This window comes from Bufo bufo, chromosome 4, assembly GCF_905171765.1.
Source record: "Bufo bufo chromosome 4, aBufBuf1.1, whole genome shotgun sequence".
Classification (NCBI taxonomy): Eukaryota; Metazoa; Chordata; class Amphibia; order Anura; family Bufonidae; genus Bufo; species Bufo bufo.
In genome coordinates, this window is record NC_053392.1 from 231,347,454 (window position 1) to 231,367,598 (window position 20,145).

General features: G+C 41.1%; 1 protein-coding gene across 1 annotated transcript in view; it reads left to right on the top strand.

Annotated features, from left to right (window-relative positions):
• FGF12 (fibroblast growth factor 12) overlaps window positions 1–19,883 on the top strand; it is a 338,330-nt gene extending 318,447 nt beyond the window's left edge. The window contains 1 exon segment of the mRNA XM_040428364.1: window positions 19,474–19,883. Within this exon segment, the coding sequence (XP_040284298.1) occupies window positions 19,474–19,592 (119 nt within the window). The 3' untranslated portion in view covers window positions 19,593–19,883.
• Window positions 19,884–20,145: the final 262 nt, after the last annotated feature.

Consider the following 20,145-nt stretch of genomic DNA (forward strand, 5'->3'; position numbering starts at 1 on the left):
CTGGAACAGGCATTTCATTTCTGACAAGACACAGTCCTCATCATAATTTAACTGCCTCCTCCGGCAGTCCGTGCAGGCTAAGTAGAAAATTCAGGTGGCGCTTTCTGTGTAAGTGAAGGAAGTACTTGGGTACAATACTATTTTTGTAACCTTTATTGAGAGATGAATGATAAGTTTCTGGGCCGAACGGGCCCCTTCCTCAGATTGGAATCATTTCATTCTTCTATCATTAAAGGTTGAAAATATAGTATTGTACCTGAGTATCTCTTTCACTTATACAGACAGTGCCTTAATTTTTCTACTTATTCTGCTTGATAAAGTTCAGCCCGTCTGGGCGACCGGAGATGTAATGTGCTCAGCAGACTGTGGTGGAGATCTTGTAAAAGCCTTGTGAGTGTTGTGCCTCTCGAGCAAGGTGAGCATACTATCAACTACATCTAATAACATAGCGGTCCTACCCATTTTCACTTCTCTTGCTTTCTCTGCTGGCAGTCCATGCGCCACATTGAGTTCTACAGCAGCTCGGGGCTGCCATAGATTTCAGTCTTTGTTTCTGGCGTAAATATTGATAAATGTTTTGGGGTTGATGTCCCGGCCCACAACCCGTCCTTGCTATGATCCCCTTTGTGGAAACCTGGATAAGGTGGAGTAAAAACGCCAGTTGTGACTAAAAAAGTTGCGGTGGCATTTTAAAAAACTGGGTTTTGTAGCTTTTTAACGCCGGAAAACTGGCATAGGGGAAAATGATTAATTCTCCCCAATATCTCACTTATACATTTTAAAGAGCGCATCCAAGGGTGGAAGCAGTGTCTAAGTATGGTATGTATAATAAGGCAATTTAATGGATTTCTGTAACAATAAGGAGACGGGATCTTTGGATGATGATGTGATTAAGATGTGGGAGATTGAAGCAAAGCTGCACACACGCGATATGTTCCACTTGTTCAGTGCCAGCCTTTCCTCCTCACATTCCCTCAGGCACTTTAGTTAAATATGAGAGACTTCAGTCAGCAAATCAGCTCACCATTCACTGCAATTTCCTTTTAGTGCTTCCCAGTATCAAACAGCATGTAGGAAAGCAAATGCATTCATTGACTTTCCCGATACAACTGCGCATTGCTTCCCCCACCTCCCTGAGAGAGGAAGATAGCCGGGAAACCCTGACTCCTTTCCTACAGTGTAATTATTCATTTGGTGTGCAATCAATTCCCTTGTATAAAGCATTACACTTTCTCATGCCTGCCCTATCTTCCCAGTGCAGTGAATCCTTATTAACTCTCCAGTGATGTATCTATGTGTAAACCGCTCTGCTGGCTCTGTACACAGGGCATGTGGTTATATCTTTGTTTCTTTTAGAGAGGTATTATGTTAATATGTTAGCAATTACTATTAACATCCATGTTTCCCATGTTCAAAGCATGCTTTTATATTTCTTGGATTCATTGGCTTATTTCGGATGTTTGCATATGGCAGCATACCTGACCTCAGACATACAGCGCCATAGTTTTACCTTTGTTTTTAATCCATTATGTAATGTCAGTCTTTGTATTATGAGAAATATTATATAATAATATCAATCAAATGACTCCAAGTTAAGGCTACTTTCACACTGGCGTTTTGGCTTTCCGTTTGTGAGATCCGTTCAGGGCTCTCACAAGCGGTCCAAAACGGATCAGTTTGCATTCTGAATGGAAAAGGATCCGCTCAGAATGCATCAGTTCAGTCCCCATTCCGCTTTGGAGGCGGATACCAAAACACTGCCTGCAGCGTTTTCGTGTCCGTCTGATTAAACTGAGCCAAACGGATCCGTCCTGACACACAATGTAAGTCAATGGGGACGGATCCGTTTTCAGTGACACAATCTGGCAATATAGAAAACGGATCCGTCCTCCATTGACTTTAAATGGTGTTCAAGACGAATCCATCTTGGCTATGTTAAAGATAATACAAACAGATCTGTTCTGAATGGATGCAGACGGTTGTATTATCTGAATGGATCCGTCCATGACCGATGCGCACAAAACGCGAGTGTTAAAAGTGGCCTTAGAGACAAGTAATTGAAATTTACAGCAGCCACTGAGCATTATGTGTACTGTGTTAAAGTGTAACTGTGATTTTATCTTATTTTTTTGTAATGTGTAGGGGCAGTGATACTGACCATTTTTGTAATATTAGTTAATTACTGAAATTATGCATTTCCATTAGAAAAATAGTTTTAAAGCGGCCCATTTTGTGCCTTAGCAATGTTCCCTGTCTTCTGTTTACTTAACTGTGGAGACATGCTCCCCACTGACTGCTGCTGCCCCTCACTGCCTCTCTCTCTCTCTCTCTCTCTATATATATATATATATATATATATATACACTGTATATACATATATCTAGACTACATTCACATAACCATATCCACAAAATGCGGATTCCAGACGTTTGCATGCCATAAAAGTGGACCCCATTGTCAAAATGCCTATTCTTGTCCACAAAACAGACAATAGGCCATATTCTATAATTTACTGCAGGGATGTGGACAGCACACAGCTGACCATCCATGTGCTGTTTTTGTGGCTCCGTAGAAATGAATAGATCTGCATGTGGATGAGACGTGGGCCAAGAATACGGACTGTGAATGTAGTTTCTGGAACAGGGCAGATTTCCGCTCTACAGCCCAAGTTGACCTCAGTGGTCTTTTTTTTATCATTTATTTAATACAGTATGAGGAATTGAGCATGAAAACCGAAATTAAGAATAACAAATAAATAACGGTAAACTAAAATAAATTACAATAAAAATTGCTTAAAAAATCCCCCCCCCCCAAAAAAAATCTAATTAGCGTGTACTAAAGTTTTAGCCCTGACACAATTACTCTAAAACAAGCATGTAATCTACAATGACAAGCACAAATAAAAGTAACACTGATTTCCAAAGAAGTTAACTAGAATGTAAAAAAAAAGGTCACTTTTTCAACTAAAAGCCTCCATTTAGGAAACTTAGGTAAAATATTAGCCAGCGTCTTTAAAGGGCATCTGTCAGCAAATTTGTACCTATGAAACTGGCTGACCTGTTACATGTGCGCTTGGCAGCTAAAGGCATCTGTGCTGCATTTCTGAGAAAAATAGTGTTTTAATATATGCAAATGTAACTCTAGGAGAATTGGGGGCGTTGCCATTACACCTAGAGGCTCTGCTCTCTCTGCAACTGCTGCAACCTACAGTTACAGGGTAGAGCTGCAGTAGAAAGAACATGTCCCCTGAGAAAAAAAACATGCCTCCTGAGTTGCTAGCTGGAAATAAATCTAGAAGAACAACTGTAGAAATGAATGGCAAGATCTCTGGATCTACAGTATGTGAGGTACAGGGCTGGATCTGGTTTTGTTAGAAAGAGATTTTCTTCTACTGTATGATGTCTTATTTTCATTTTTTTGCATTGATCATGGGATTAAACTTCAGCTGTGTCTTAAACATAATGCTGAGGAGAAAACAGTGGCGCACCTTGACATATGAAGTCATTGAGCAGCCCAAAGGGGTTAAAATAGCCTTGTTAATTCTTAATCTTAAAAGGTTTCCCTGGGAATTAATAAAATTACTGAAAATACCGTACCTAAATATTACTTTATTATAAACAGCTTTCATTATTTGTAATGGCTCATTTTCTTTAAGTGCAATCATCAGGAGAAATAAAATGGCTGCCGTCCTATTAGCACACACAAAACCTCTCCTAATCACACAGCATTAGGAGGACAGGTTACTTCAAAGCATTCATCTAAAGAGCCGTCTCCTCACTGCTCGACCTGTCATGAATGAAGATCCTACATACAGTTGATAAGATATCAGGTGTGTGTGTGTAGGAACGAGGGAAGTAAAAGTGCAGAGAGGGCGGACAGGTGGGGATGTGGCTAATGAAGCACTTATAGCAAAGTGCATACATTACCAGAGCCCCATGACAGTCTTGTTCATCCTCTGTCCTTTTACTTCATTTTGTGTGTTCTAACAGGAAAGTGTCCATTTTATTTTACCGATGATTATGCTTAGAGAAAACGAGTCATTATAAATATTGAAAGATATTTGGGAATTTGTTTAGAATAAAGTCATAATTAGGCATTTTCAGTAAATGCATTTTATTAATTCCTGGAGAACGCCTTTAAGTAGGTTTTGTGTTAAATAGAAAATAATAAAAATTGATATTCAACTTACAGCATTTGTCTGCTGCCAAATTTCAATATATTTGCTAATGAAAATCACAAAACTGCAAGTACGCACTTTCAAAATAATGCTGGCAGGAGAAGTCGGTTCTAATATCGGAGAAGTGTTTGCCTTACTGTTAAGGTTGTTGCTATCTAAATATTTATTAGTTTATATCCTAATAACTGTGGTGCAGATATTAGTAAACCTTGGCACGTGAAAAAACCTTGGAAGGGCTCCATCCCTCCAGAAAAATGAAAAACATTTACTTTATTATTGGCATGTTAAAACATGGGTATGCACATCTCTAAAAAACTACTTACCATGGGTGGTTCATAATTATGAAGTGCTATGATTAGGAACCATCTATAGTTTGAAAGCTTAAGTGTTTTTTGGGGGGCATATATGTTTTTAATATGTGTAAGGGATCACTTTCAAGCAGGGCGGTGATGACAGATTCCTTCTCAGACAACGGGGTTCAAGTCCAAATGGTGCTTTATTCTGGCTCTTCAGCACCAGCACAAACACAAACCCAAATAAACACCTGGCCGTCTGGGCTCTACCTAATACATGTGTCGTCTCTATCTCACCTATAGAGCACAGTTCACACACACTGTAAAGGAGCCCTTCCAAAGTTTTTTCAGTGGTATAACTGGCTGCCATCCCAGCATTCACCTCCCTGCACCCATTGCAAGCACAATGATCCTACGCTAAGTCTGCAGGATGGTGAGCTGATTATTCCAAGGGCTATACTTTGGTACACAGTTTATTTTCCGTGTAAAGCTCGGCATACTAATCCTCTAAGGCTACATTATGCTTTACTTACTATTTCTCTATTTGTAATTAGCAATTTGCTTGGCAGCAACAAAACCTTTACTGTTTATCTGTAATGTTATATGATGGCAGCCAAAGGCATTAAAATAAGTCTCAAGAAACATTAGACTTCTTTAATATACAGTTGTGGCCAAAAGTTTTGAGAATGACACAAATATTAGTTTTCACAAAGTTTGCTGCTAAACTGCTTTTAGATCTTTGTTTCAGTTGTTTCTGTGATGTAGTGAAATATAATTTCACGCACTTCATACGTTTCAAAGGCTTTTATCGACAATTACATGACATTTATGCAAAGAATCAGTATTTGCAGTGTTGGAACTTCTTTTTCAGGACCTCTGCAATTGGACTGGGCATGCTCTCAATCAACTTCTGGGCCAATTCCTGACTGATAGCAACCCATTCTTTCATAATCACTTCTTGGAGTTTGTCAGAATTAGTGGGTTTTTGTTTGTCCACCAGCCTCTTGAGGATTGACCACAAGTTCTCAATGGAATTAAGATCTGGGGAGTTTCCAGGCCACTTTTGCCTTATGGCACGGTGCTCCATCGTGCTGGAAAATGCATTGTTCTTCACCAAACTGTTGTTGGATTGTTGGAAGAAGTTGCTGTTGGAGGGTGTTTTGGTACCATTCTTTATTCATGTCTGTGTTTTTGGGCAAAATTGTGAGTGAGCCCACTCCCTTGGATGAGAAGCAACCCCACACATGAATGGTCTCAGGATGCTTTACTGTTGGCATGACACAGGACTGATGGTAGCGCTCACCTTTTCTTCTCCGGACAAGCCTTTTTCCAGATGCCCCAAACAATCGGAAAGAGGCTTCATCGGAGAATATGACTTTGCCCCAGTCCTCAGCAGTCCATTCCCCATACTTTCTGCAGAAGATCAATCTGTCCCTGATGGTTTTTTTTGGAGAGAAGTGGCTTCTTTGCTGCCCTTCTTGACACCAGGCCATCTTCCAAAAGTCTTCGCCTCACTGTGCGTGCAGATGCGCTCACACCTGCCTGCTGCCATTCCTGAGCAAGCTCTGCACTGGTGGCACTCCGATCCCGCAGCTGAATCCTCTTTAGGAGACGATCCTGGCGCTTACTGGACTTTCTTGGACGCCCTGAAGCCTTTTTAACAAGAATTGAACCTCTTTCCTTTAAGTTCTTGATGATCCTATAAATTGTTGATTGAGGTGCAATCTTAGTAGCCACAATATCCTTGCCTGTGAAGCCATTTTTATGCAACGCAATGATGGCTGCACGCGTTTCTTTGCTGGTCACCATGGTTAACAATGGAAGAACAATGATTTCAAGCATCACCCTCCTTTTAACATGTCAAGTCTGCCATTTTAACCTAATCAGCCTGATATAATGATCTCCAGCCTTGTGCTCGTCAACATTCTCACCTGAGTTAACAAGACGATTACTGAAATGATCTCAGCAAGTCCTTTAATGACAGCAATGAAATGCAGTGGAAAGGTTTTTTTGGGATTAAGTTAATTTTCATAGCAAAAAAGGACTATGCAATTCATCTGATCACTCTTCATAACATTCTGGAGTATATGCAAATTGCTAAAAACTTAAGCAGCAACTTTTCCAATTTCCAATATTTATGTAATTCTCAAAACTTTTGGCCACGACTGTACATACCAATAAAATTCAGACATAATTCAGTGGTGGGGGATTAACTAATTTAATTGCCAGAATTCTGGTGCAAAAAATGTGATGTAAAAAAATGTTTTAGACACTTTTTTTGACTTAGCAGGAAGGAGATGTGTTCTTCATAAAGGGAGCATCGCTTAAAATGTGACAGTGTGCACCAAAAATGTGCCAAAATGTTAGTGTACAGTATTAGTAAGTCTGCCCAAGTATCTCTAGTTTCTAATTGAGAGTTACACATATGAGTGTTTTATGCCTCATTTACTTGCAGGCTGCAGGCCCCATTCATTTCAATATGGGGCAAAGTAGGAGGGAGATACAGGAGAATGTAGTGTATAATGTACTGTATTTGGTCATCGGTAGAGGCATACATATCAAGTCCCAAAAATCAGTAGGAAGAAGAAGACACTCTATACCCGGGGTCAGGAAGTCGCAGCGGTTTGCTGCGCGCTCTATGTAACATAGAAACATAGAATGTGTCGGCAGATAAGAACCATTTGGCCCATCTAGTCTGCCCAATATATCTGAATCCTATGAATAGTCCCTGGCCCTATCTTATATGAAGGATAGCCTTATGCCTATCCCATGCATGCTTAAACCCCTTCACTGTATTTGCAGCTACCACTTCTGCAGGAAGGCTATTCCATGCATCCACTACTCTCTCAGTAAAGTAATACTTCCTTATATTACTTTTAAACCTTTGCCCCTCTAATTTAAAACTGTGTCCTCTTGTGGTAGTTTTTCTTCTTTTAAATATGCTCTCCTCCTTTACCGAGTTGATTCCCTTTATGTATTTAAAAGTTTCTATCATATCCCCTCTGTCTCTTCTTTCTTCCAAGCTATACATGTTAAGGTCCTTTAACCTTTCCTGGTAAGTTTTATCCTGCAATCCATGTACTAGTTTAGTAGCTCTTCTCTGAACTCTCTCTAGAGTATCTATATCCTTCTGGAGATATGGCCTCCAGTACTGCGCACAATACTCCAAGTGAGGTCTCACCAGTGTTCTGTACAGCGGCATAAGCACTTCACTCTTTCTACTGCTTATACCTCTCCCTATACATCCAAGCATTCTGCTGGCATTTCGTGCTGCTCTATTACATTGTCTTCCCACCTTTAAGTCTTCTGAAATAATTACTCCTAAATCCCTTTCCTCAGATACTGAGGTCAGGACTGTGTCAAATATTCTATATTCTGCCCTTGGGTTTTTACGCCCCAGGTGCATTATCTTGCACTTATCCACATTAAATTTCAGTTGCCAGAGTTCTGACCATTCTTCTAGTTTTCCTAAATCCTTTTCCATTTGGCGTTTCCCTCCAGGAACATCAACCCTGTTACATATCTTTGTGTCATCAGCAAAAAAAAAAAACCTTACCATCGAGGCCTTTTGCAATATCACTTATGAAGATATTAAACAAAATTGGTCCCAGTACAGATCCCTGTGGAACCCCACTGGTAACATGACCTTGTTTTGAATGTTCTCCATTGACTACAACCCTCTGCTGTCTGTCACTCAGCCACTGCCTAATCCACTCAACAATATGGGAGTCCATGCTCAATGACTGCAGTTTATTGATAAGTCTTCTATGTGGGACAGTGTCAAAAGCCTTACTAAAATCTAGATATGCGATGTCTACTGCACCTCCACCGTCTATTATTTTAGTCACCCAGTCAAAAAAATCTATAAGATTTGTTTGACATGATCTCCCTGAAGTAAACCCATGTTGTTTTTCATCTTGCAATCCATGGGATTTTAGATGTTCCACAATCCTATCCTTTAATAGGGTTTCCATTAATTTGCCTACTATTGATGTCAGACTCACTGGTCTATAGTTGCTCGATTCCTCCCTACTACCTTTCTTGTGAATGGGCACGACATTTGCCAATTTCCAATCTTCCGGGACGACTCCTGTTACTAATGATTGGTTAAATAAATCTGTTAGCGGTTTTGCCAGCTCACCACTAAGCTCTTTTAATAATTTTGGGTGTATCTCATCAGGCCCCTGTGACTTATTTGTCTTCACCTTAGACAGCAAACTTAGAACATCTTCCTCTGTAAAGATACATGCATCAAATGATTTATTAGTCATCCTTTCTAGTGGAGGTCCTTCTCCTTTTTCTTTTGTAAAAACTGAACAGAAGTATTCATTAAGGCAGTCGGCTAGCCCTTTATTCTCTTCTACATACCTTCCGTCCTTTGTTTTTAATTTAGTTATTCCTTGTTTTAATTTCCTTTTTTCATTTATATATCTGAAGAATGTCTTATCCCCTTTTTTCATAGACTGAGCTAGTTTTTCTTCTGCCTGCGCTTTAGAAGTTCTTATAACTTGCTTGGCCTCTCTCTGCCTAATCTTGTAGATTTCCTTATCTTCATTGCTCTGGTTTTTTTTATAATTACAAAATGCTAGCTTTTTATTTTTAATGATTTGGGCCACTTCTGCTGAGTACCACAGGGGTCTCTTCCTTTTTTTGCTTTTACTGACAAGTCTAATGCAATTTTCTGTTGCCTTCAATAATGCACCTTTTAAGTAGTCCCATTTCTCCTGGACTCCATGTAATCCGTTCCAGTCTGATAAGGACTCATTTATGACTAATTTCATTTTTGAAAAGTCTGTTTTTCTAAAATCTAAAACTTTTGTTTTTGTGTGGTGGGACTCTTTCACAGTTCTTATATTAAACCACACTGACTGGTGATCACTAGATCCCAAGGTTTCGCCTACAATGACATCATATACCGAATCCCCATTTGTGAATACCAAATCCAAAATGGCCTCCCTCCGGATTGGCTCCTCAACCACTTGTTGTAGAGATAACCCCAGTAGGGAATTTAGAATATCTGTACTCCTGGTAGAACTTGCTATTTTGGTTTTCCAGTTTATATCTGGAAGATTGAAATCTCCCATAATGATAACTTCTCCTTTCATTGTCATTTTAGCTATTTCTTCAACTAGTAGATCATCTAGTTCTTTAACTTGACCAGGTGGTCTATATATCACACCTACACGAGTTACTGCATGGTTAGCAAACTGCAACGTAACCCAAACTGACTCTATGTTGGCCTCACCAACTTGTATTAGGTTAGATTTAATGCTATCTTTCACATACAGGGCCACTCCTCCTCCTTTCTTGCCTTCTCTGTCTCTTCTGTATAAAGAGTACCCTGGTATGGTTATGTCCCAGTCATTTCTTTCATTAAACCATGTCTCCGTAACAGCCACTAAATCTACATTCTCAGATGCCATTATTGACCCAAGTTCATTGATTTTTTTACCTAAACTGCGAGCATTTGTAGACAGGACTCTGAGCTTATCATTTCTTAACCTCTGTGCTTCTGACCTGTTCTGGCATTGTTTCGGGGGGCAATTGGACTATTTTATTTTCACTCTTTTGCCCCCCCTTCCTAGTTTAAATACTCTTTCGCAAATTCTTGGAGTTGTTCACTAAGTACATTTGTTCCTTTGAGAGAAAGATGCAAACCATCTTTTTTGTACAGTTCCTTTCTTTTCCAAGTAGAGCTATCATGAGAAACAAAGCCAAATCCTTGCTCTTGACACCATTTACCAAGCCATATGTTGAACTCCTTTATGCGCCTCTGCCTATCATTCTGAACATTATGCACAGGCAGAACTTCAGAAAATGAAATGGTGGATGCAAAATCCTGTACGTCATTACCAAGTGTGATAAAAGATTTTTTCACCTCTGACACTTCATTGCAAGCCAGGTCATTTGTCCCTAGATGGACAAGAACATCCACGTCCCCTTCCTGCTTTGCTTGCTTAACAATATTAATAATACGTCTTCTATCTCTTCTAGCAGTAGCCCCAGGGAGACATCTCACAAAACCATTTTCTTTAAGCTCCACACTTCTTATGATTGAATCACCCAGCAACAGCTGCTTCCTTTGAGACTTCACTTTATCTTTTTTGTTGCATACATTAGACATAGGAGTCGATGGTTTCTCACCCTCTGTGATTGAGTCCACATCCATGTTGTCCTTACATTCTGAGAGTGCTGCAAATGAATTATGGAGAACCACCGACTGTGGGACATGTCTTCTATCCACCACTCTAAGTCTTCCAGAACCTACATTAACCCATCTGCCATTTCTGGGGGTCCTCTGTGGCAGTGGCATTGCAGCAGTCCTAGCTGGAGTTTGTTTAACAGATAATTTAAATATTTCAGATTTCAAAAATGCAATTTCCTGCTGCAGTAAGGAGAACTGTAAGATAGGGCTGTTTCCTTATGGTTGCTTTCTGGGTTTGCTTTGCAAACCCTTTTGGCTCACTCAGGGATCCGTAGCTCCTTCTCCTCAGCTGTTCCTTGTCCAGCACTCCCAACCTCCTTATATTCCCCTCTCACACTTCTCTGGTTGCCAGATATAGAGCTTCCTGCCTGGACATCTATTCTGACCCTCTGGAGCTGTGTTGCTGCGTTCTCTGGTTGTTGGTCCAGAACGCTACCCTCCGGATCCCTGTTGAACCTTTGTGGTCTGCTGTGGTCGCCCACCTGGGTGTATGTGTTTGTCTGTATTGTCTGTCCTCTCCCTGGTGTTTCCCTCTTAGTGTCATTGGTGCGGACTAGCGATCCCACCGGCCCATTCACTATCTAGGGCTCATTTTAGGGAAAGCCAGGGTTTAGGCACGTGATCGCCGCACGGGGGAGGAACCCGTCTAGGGACGTCAGGTGCCAGCCGCAAGGTGAGTCAGGGGTCACCACCTTACCCTCTCCCTTGGGCAGGGCTTTCCCTTTTCCCTTCCTGTGCGTGACGCCGGTCATTACAGTCCCATACAGTTGAATGGATCGGCAGTGCATGTGTGTGACATCCGCTCTATTCAAACAGGGAAATATAGAGCCCTAGCGGTCAGACCCCTGCAATCATTCACTTATCACCATCCTGTAGATGGAGGATAAGTCCTAGTCGTAGGACAACCCCCATGCTCCCTTGGATAAAGAATCTAAAATACTCTCCGGAAGAATAGAAAGAAAACTTTGTCTAGAGCCATGTATTGATAACTAAGCTCAAAGGGCTTGTTCACATCAGCATATTTCTGTTCCATTACCAATATGAAAATTTTTTATTGAATGATGGATACAAATGGAAAAGCTTCTACTGCATGGGTGTCAAACATGCGGCCCGGCAGTCTAGTATCTCTGAACATGAGCGCTCTGCTATCGGCGCGCTCATGTTCTCTCAGCAGCACGGGGAGAAGGAAGCTGTCCTCCCTCCCCCTGTGCTGCTGCCGCTGCCACCAATGAGAGGAGAGGGGGGGGGGAGGAGGGGCGGGCGCACTGCGCCACCAATGAGGAGAGAGGGGCGGAGGAGGGGCGGGCGCACTGAGCCACCAATGATAGGACTATTCCCATTTCCCACACAGAGCGGCGCCCAGCGATGTCTCAGCACTCACCATTAGTCCTGGGCGCTGCTCCGTTCGCCCGCAGTGCTCCATTACTGTCTCCTCTCCTGCTCCCCATGCTGCTGATTACTATCGGAGCGATGGGAGGAGACATCAGCTTCACTAGTGGGCGTTCCTTCTTCCTGGCTGTAGCGCTGTCCAATCGCAGCGCAGGGAGAAGGAACGCCCACTAGTGAAGCTGATGTCTCCTCCCATCGCTCCGATAGTAATCAGCAGCATGTGGAGCAGGAGAGGAGACTGTAATGGAGCACTGCAGGCGAACGGAGCGGCGCCCAGGACTAATGGTGAGTGCTGAGACATGGCTGGGCGCCGCTCTGTGTGGCCTGATAGTGAAAGTCAGTCTTTAACACAATACAGGAGGCGGGTGCCGGCAGCAGAATCGCATTGCCGGCACCCTGCCGCTGACAGGGAGCTGTGATCAGAGGCAGTTAACCCCTTAGGTGCCGCACCTGAGGGGTTAACTGCTGATCTGCCAGTACCAGCCTCCTGTATAAAGGGGTAATTTATCATTGGTGGTGCAGTGTGCCCATCCCCCCTCAACCCCCCATCCCATTAAAATCATTGGTGGCACAGTGCGCCAGCCCCTCTCAACCCCCCCAGTATTAAAATCATTGGTGGCAGTGGCCACAGGGACCTCTCCCCTCCCCCTCATTGGTGGTGCAGTGGCAGCTTCTGATCGGAGCCCCAGCTGTGTAAGCCTGGGGCTCCGATCAGTTACCATGGCAGCCAGGACGCTACAGAAGCCCTGGTTGCCATGGTAACATCCCTGATGCTGTGTGCACAAGGCACAGAGCAGCAGGGACAGTGTGAAGTCCTATTCACCCTGATAGAGCTGAATAGGACAAGGGATGAAAGATCCCAGGTTCTCGCCCCTAAGGCTACTTTCACACTTGCGTTCAGAGCAGATCTGTCTGAGACGGATCCGCTCATATAATGCAGACGGTGGATCCATTCAGAACGGATCCATCTGCATTATATTGTAAAAAAAAAAAAATTTTTTTTTGATGCGGCCCACATAAACTTAAATTTTGTTTTTTTTGGCCCATGTTAGCCTTTGAGTTTGACATGCTTGGTGTAGAGCCTAGGACAATGTAAAGACAAGTGAAACAGGAAGAGATCGAAAATAATGTGACATCAAGTAATATAAAGCTGTACCTGTAAAGTAAAATATACAATAGGTCTCAGACTAAGAAGTGAGCATCGTCTAGAGACTGCCCCACGCGTATCGGGGGGAATACCCGGGGCAGTCTCCTGACGATGCTCACTTCTTACTCTGGGACCTATTGTATATTTTACTTACAGGTACAGCTTTATATTCATTGATGTCACATTATTTTTGATCTCTTCCTGTTTCACTTGTCTTTACATTGTCCTAGGGCTGTGATGGCTCACCTCCGCCACTCCAGCTGTGGTAAAACTACAACTCCCAAGATGTACGCTTGCTTGGCTGTTCTCAGAACTCCATAGAAATGAATGGAGCATGCTGTGAGTCGTAGTTTCACCACAGCTGAGGTGCCGGAGGTTAGCCATCACTGTGCTAGGTTCTACACGCTTTGTCCTTATTTTGGACCTAGTGAGCTGTTTGTCTGTGATCGGTTATACCGTTTCCGGCACTGTATTTATTGTATACAATTTTTAATGTGTTTCTGTTTCTCTTTACTAAAAATAAGATTGGATTTTTTTTGTTATACTGGATGTGCACTCATTGCGTTTTCTCTTATATTGTTTGTAGCCTTAAAACCATGCTTGCACTCCATGTTATGGTGAGTGGGCTCCCTCTCTTCATTATTATAGCAACTGATTGGCTGCAGCGGTCACTTACCGGCCAACCACCAGACATGCTGAACTGGATCACTGAGGTTTCTTTCTTTGTTTTCTAACCTTTGCCACATGTACGTTTATGGTAGCAGTCTTATTAATCATTGGTGTATTCCGTTTTGTAAAGACTGCAGGAAATATATACAAAAGAACAATAGTGTGAAGGCACACAACCAGACTCATGTGCCCCATGTTCAGTGTGGTTATCAAATGGTAGTAAAATGATTTATATCTAGGTAAAATTGAAGAATAAATACATTAACCACGGCCGTAACTGAATTTCCTTTATTGGAGTTTGATTCAAAGTGTTCGCGTTGCCACCTGTAAAAGACGTTTGTCCTTCAGGCAGATTATGGGCTTTTTTTGTCAGGCGGTGGAGATTGGTAAGGATGAGTTGTAGGGATGATTACTGACTCTCAGAGTATGCTTTTGCTTATCTTTTAATATCCAGCAAAATCCATTCAGAAAGCATATAGTGTGACAGGTTTGTTTCCTTCACTCTGGTTTATAAGACATGAAAAAATACATCAGTGGTTGCATATAAATAATGTTAGGCAGGTCTCGTTGGGCCACGCTGGGAAACAGTATTTTATCAAATCCACAATAGAGTGTATTTTTCTGCAGCAAAGCAGCAAAGTCAGAATTATGAAGGTAGCCTGTCTGTAGTTTTGACTGCTCTAAACCACTATTACTGTTAGGACTCATGAACACGCCCCCTGGACGTATTGTGGACCGCAGACCTCGCTCCACAATTCTCAAGATAGGGAGCGGAGGCACGGAACGGAAGCACTACGAAGCCCTTCTCTGGGATTTTAGTCCGTGCCTCCTCACAGCAAAAACTAGAACATGTCCTTTTTTTTTTTTTTTGCGGATGCTGTTTGCGATGCGCATCACGGGACACACATGCTCGTTTGCATGAGCCCTAATACAGGTTCTAGGAAAACCTTCATAAACCTATGCATGTGTGCCATCATAATAATACAGCATACCTTTTGTCCGATGGGTATTTCTGCAATCTCAGTGGGGTGGAAGGTGGTGCTACAAATACAAAACCAGATTTTGAATATTTTCATAGTTTTGAACAGTTTTAAAACCTTTACATGGGTTATGCCGTGACTGATGTTAAAAATAAAAAACAGACATCATGTAGTACATGACAAATCTCCATAGAACCAGCCCTGTACCTCACGTGAATCCAGAGCTGCCCCCATTCATTGCTGCAATTGCTCTGCTAGATTCTCTACAGGCTGGCAGCTCAGAGGACATGTCCTTTCTCTGGAGGTGTGTCATTTCTCGGGAGCATGTGCTTTTCAGTGGGCGTGTCCTTTCTGCTGCAGCTCCCGCCTGTAACTGTCTCCGCTTCTAATAATAGATATGGCTTGTGGCTGTAACTACCAGTATGTAGACGTGCACATCACTATACAGATTAAACACCAGGGGATGCTATTATAATGAAGTAAAGAGAATATCTCATAACTGGCTGTGGGTAACTATTTTTCCATGCTAAACTATATTAAAATAATATTAAAGGGGTTGTCTGCTTTGGTTATATTGATGACATGTCCTCAGGATAGGTCATCATTATCAGATCAGCGGGGGTCCGACACCCAGCCCCCCGCCCATCAACTGTATGAAGAGAAGGCAGTGCTCATGCAAACACTGCCTTCTCTTCACTGTTTACCTGCTCACTGTCAACATTGCAGTGGCGAGCAGTGTGTAATTACAGCTCCGCCATACCTATTCACTTCAATGGGATGCACCTTCCTATTCACTTGAAGTTAAAGGTACAGAGCAGCTGCAATTACACCTGATCGCCACTGCAGTGTTGATGGCGAGCAGGTAAACAGTGAAGAGAAGGCAGTGCTTGCATGAGCACTGCCTTCTCTTCATACAGCTGATGGGTGGGGGGCTGGGTGTCGGAACCCACCAATCTGATATTGATGACCTGTCCTAACCTCTTTAAATATTGGCACAACCACTTTAACCATATAATCAATCCAGATGTATGACCCCTAACAACAAAGCATATGAGCAGTATTGTTGTTCAGCGAGAGCTTGTTATTGAGGTGTCAGTGGCTGTAAAGGCAGCGAGGGAACTGGGAGATATTTTCTTCAATAATGTGTTGAATCACTAATGTCCTCTCAGACCAGTGCTGGCGTTAGATTAAATACCTGTCTAATCTCACAGAGCTGCCAAGGTCATTAACTATCCAGTCCTAGTCAATAGGTCCTTCATATGAAAAAATGCTTCTTCCACCCTAGATTTGTAAACATGAGGACATAATCCATATAGGAAAAAAATTATTGTGACATGAGGCCATTAAAGAAGATGATGAACTTGGCTACCTCACCCCAATAACTGGAACATTCATTTTGTCAGAGACCTGAAGTAATTTTCTGCTTTACTTTAGCAATTCAGTCTGTGACCAAATACACTCGTCTCAAAGCTTAGATCCCTTACCTACCACAATCTCCAGAATATAGTTCCGCTATTTTGCTTAGAGAGGTTTCACACACCGTTTTTTTTATGTGGCCCGACCTTATACTACTGCATACAAAGCGTTTTTAGGGGACGTGCTCTAGGTCTAGCATTTATCTGGTGTTTTTTCCATTGACTTCATTATAGAACTTCAAAGACAAATAACTGAAAAAATTCATGTTTGAAATGTTAAACAAAAACATTATAAAAAAACACAGAAAAAGCTGTAAAAAACAATTAAAGCATCTTCCTGTTATATGAGCAAAAATGGCAAGATAAAAAAATATGTGAAAGAAGCATCAGACTGGTTTTACACATAGCTTTTGCTGATTTTGGCTCTTTTCCAACACTTTTTATTTGGCAGTGCTTTATATGTCAAAATATGGCACTTCCACATGTTAGCTGTAAGTCGATGGGAATTAGCTTGCTCTGGCTATGGCATTTTTTTTTTATGCGCGTTTTCTGGTGCCATAGACTTCCATTGCTTTTGCCCATACTTGAAAGAATGCTTGTGTGAATGTCATTTTTATGGCATTTTTATATGAAAGAATGCTTGTGTGAATGTCTTTTTTATGGCATTTTTATATAAAAGAATTCTTGTGTGAATGTCTTTTTTTATGGCATTTTTATATGGGGTTTCTTTTTGCATTATTTTCTAATTGAGAGCTACAAAGGAAGTGACGTCAGAGGGGGTGGTTCATGGTTTTTTAAAAAGCCACTAAAAATGCATGTACTAAAACACACTATTTGTTAAAACAAATGCCACAGAAACAACTTAAAAAAAAACATGAAAATGCATGTAACATTGGAAAAGTTAAACCAAATTTATGCATGAAAGAACCGTAAAAGAGGACTTATTGCCTGCGAAATTTTGTCTCACCCTATAGTGCTTTATGCACTGAGGTCCGCCAGTGACAGCAGCTGCTGACGAGGGTTCACGGTGGCAGGATTCCACTGCCTTTAGTTTGTTATCTGAATACATGAAATATGAAAAAAGGTATCTAAACCAAGCAGGTCTTAAATATTGTTTAGATTTTTTTGGTGCTATAATGAGCTTCCAGCAACATAGCCTTATGCATATGTTAAAAGCCTTGGCGGCCTGCAGAATACTCAATCTTCAGTGTATAGCATTAGAGGTGACGTTTTTATATGCAGTCTGCTACTACTTCTTTATTTTCTTTGCTGCATCAGTGCCAAGTGATATTGCCTGGCATTCTTCTAAACTGTTGTGTATTTGGCGTTTGCGGCCAATTCTAATACTGGCAAGGAGAATGAACAGATCCTTTTCATTCTCTCATTAGGCTAGTGTTTTTTGTCTTTAATTTTTAGGCAAAAAAGTTCGCTGCAGATGGAAGTCTATGGTAAATTTTAAATGCAGGACAAACTGGCTTTTTTCTTGTGAATTTTTTTCACCCTTGAGGTGCGTTTTTTAATCACTGTTTGTTTTGTTTTTTGTATTTTTTTTAAATCATGGCATGCTCTGAGTCTGTCACCCACCTTATTGCCTGCCTTTTGTCTCCCATAGACCTCCACAGTTGTTTTTTTGGTAGCTTTATGTGTGTGTTTGTATTTTTAATGGTGTTTATGTATGGTGTTTTATATAGCCATGTATTTTCCCAATACTGCTCTATAGAGGAAGTGACAGGGGGTGCATACTATAATAAAATACAATGCATTCAAATGCCATAAAACTCCCAGGCTGGCAAAACACACTCTAAGTCCTAAACGCTTAAAAATGGCTAAACAAATGGTACAAAATATGCTGTGCAAGTCAGGCATTCGTGGAGGATTTTTTGGCCCCAAGAAAACACACATCACAAATCTCTGTGTGTGGCAAGAGTTTTCTGGGATTTCAGTATTGATGGCCTATCCTCTGCCAATCAGTTGTTTGAAAGTAGTTCTGAAGTTGGTGCTGGAACTACATTAGTGCGGATGGGAGGAGCACTGGAGTCAGGAGCTCCATCCGCTGCACAATGTACAGAGCTGTGTAGTTCCAGCGCCAATTTTCATCACCAGTGCTTCTTTAAAACAGCTACTCGTCAAGGTTGCTGAATGTTGGACCCCACATATCAGATATTTATGGCCTATCCTGAGGACAGACTATCAATATTAAAATCCCAGAAAAACTATTTAAGGAAGAGAACAGGAGAAAGCTAGAGGCATGGGTCTGACTTACAGACTGTTGGCTGATGTGATGACGTGGCACTGGATGTACAGAAAAGATAACATGAAAACATGGGATAAAGCAACTGCCAGTCCCAGCAGGGGTTAAAACCTAGAGAATGGCTTCAGTGAATACATAGAGAATTGAATGACGAAAATGTTTTAGTCCCTACTCCTTACCCATTTTGGAGTAGATCCTATTGAGGGATTATTATATTAGTGTTATATAGAAACATAATACATAAGGTATTTTGTCTGCATTTAGTAACATACAAATGGTAGAAAGAATAGTGATACGGATATATTTGTAGCCATCCAGAATCCATGGGGGCTATTTACTTTCTTCCTGGATGTAAAAGCTTTCATGAACACAGTTTAGTAGGATTTGTGTTTTCTAATCCACAATGATTTTTTTGGTATAATATAAATATTACATTATCAATGTAGTGAGCTTATTAAAGAAATGTGAATGGTGATCACTTGTCTATCACTGCATTGTTTTCAACCCTGAACAAAATTGATATCCAAGCTTGCCTATTCAGCACAACTGTCATCAGAGCCCTTGCTTATCCTTCAACACATCAGACCTTCTTTCCAGGCGACGCTACCTGGACTGGGCCAGTAGTAAAAGACGATCACAAACCATTCTGGATTTTGAAATTCAATAGATATTTTTTATTATTTTTTTACATTCAATGTATATCTTTGTATGTATTGTCTGACTATAGCATATATGTGTGTGTGTGTGTGTGTGTGTGTGTATATATATATATATATATATATATATATATATATCAGATATTTAGCCCATATAGAAAGGAAGATTATGCAATGTATCTTGCAGCCTTTTGATTCATTAGGTAATAAAAAGATGAAGAAATGCAAATGAGACCAATGAAGTTTGACCCTTCACTCTGCAAGAACTAATTGTGTTCATTTGTTTTGCAGTGTGCATGTACAGAGAGCCATCGCTGCATGAAATTGGAGAGAAGCAAGGACGTTCAAGAAAAAGTTCAGGGACACCAACCATGAATGGTGGAAAAGTTGTTAATCAAGAATCAACATAGCCAAAATCCTGCCCTGTCCTGAGAGTGAACCCTCTGGAAAGTCAGAAATAATACATATAAACTGACACAAAAGGTTTCCGCTGACTACTTTTTTGAAGTCAAGTTTTCTTCTTTGGATAGAACAAAGAAATGGAAATTGAATTGCCTCTGCAATGTTTAAACCAGTCAGAAGAAAATAAAACCTGAAGAAAACTCCTCAAATCTGGACTCCATTCATGTTTTCTGAGAAGTTTGCTGTGTGATCAAATAAGTTCCCATCTCTGCATAAAAATATACAATAAAGATGTTACCTTTAAAGAAAACAAAAGTTCTGGATGAATAAAACTTAAAAAACAGAAGCCACTTAGAAAAGCGAGGTTTACGCTAATGACGTGCTCTTTTTATTTTCTGTCTGTTTATCCAGCATTCGGAAGGATTTGTAGAGATGACATCATTTTTCTAATGTGCAGGTTACAACATAAGATGGCTAGTGATCCATATCTGTAGATGTTAGGGGCATTTACACACAGGATACTATTTGGAACAGAAAATATCTGTTGAAGATTTACTGCGG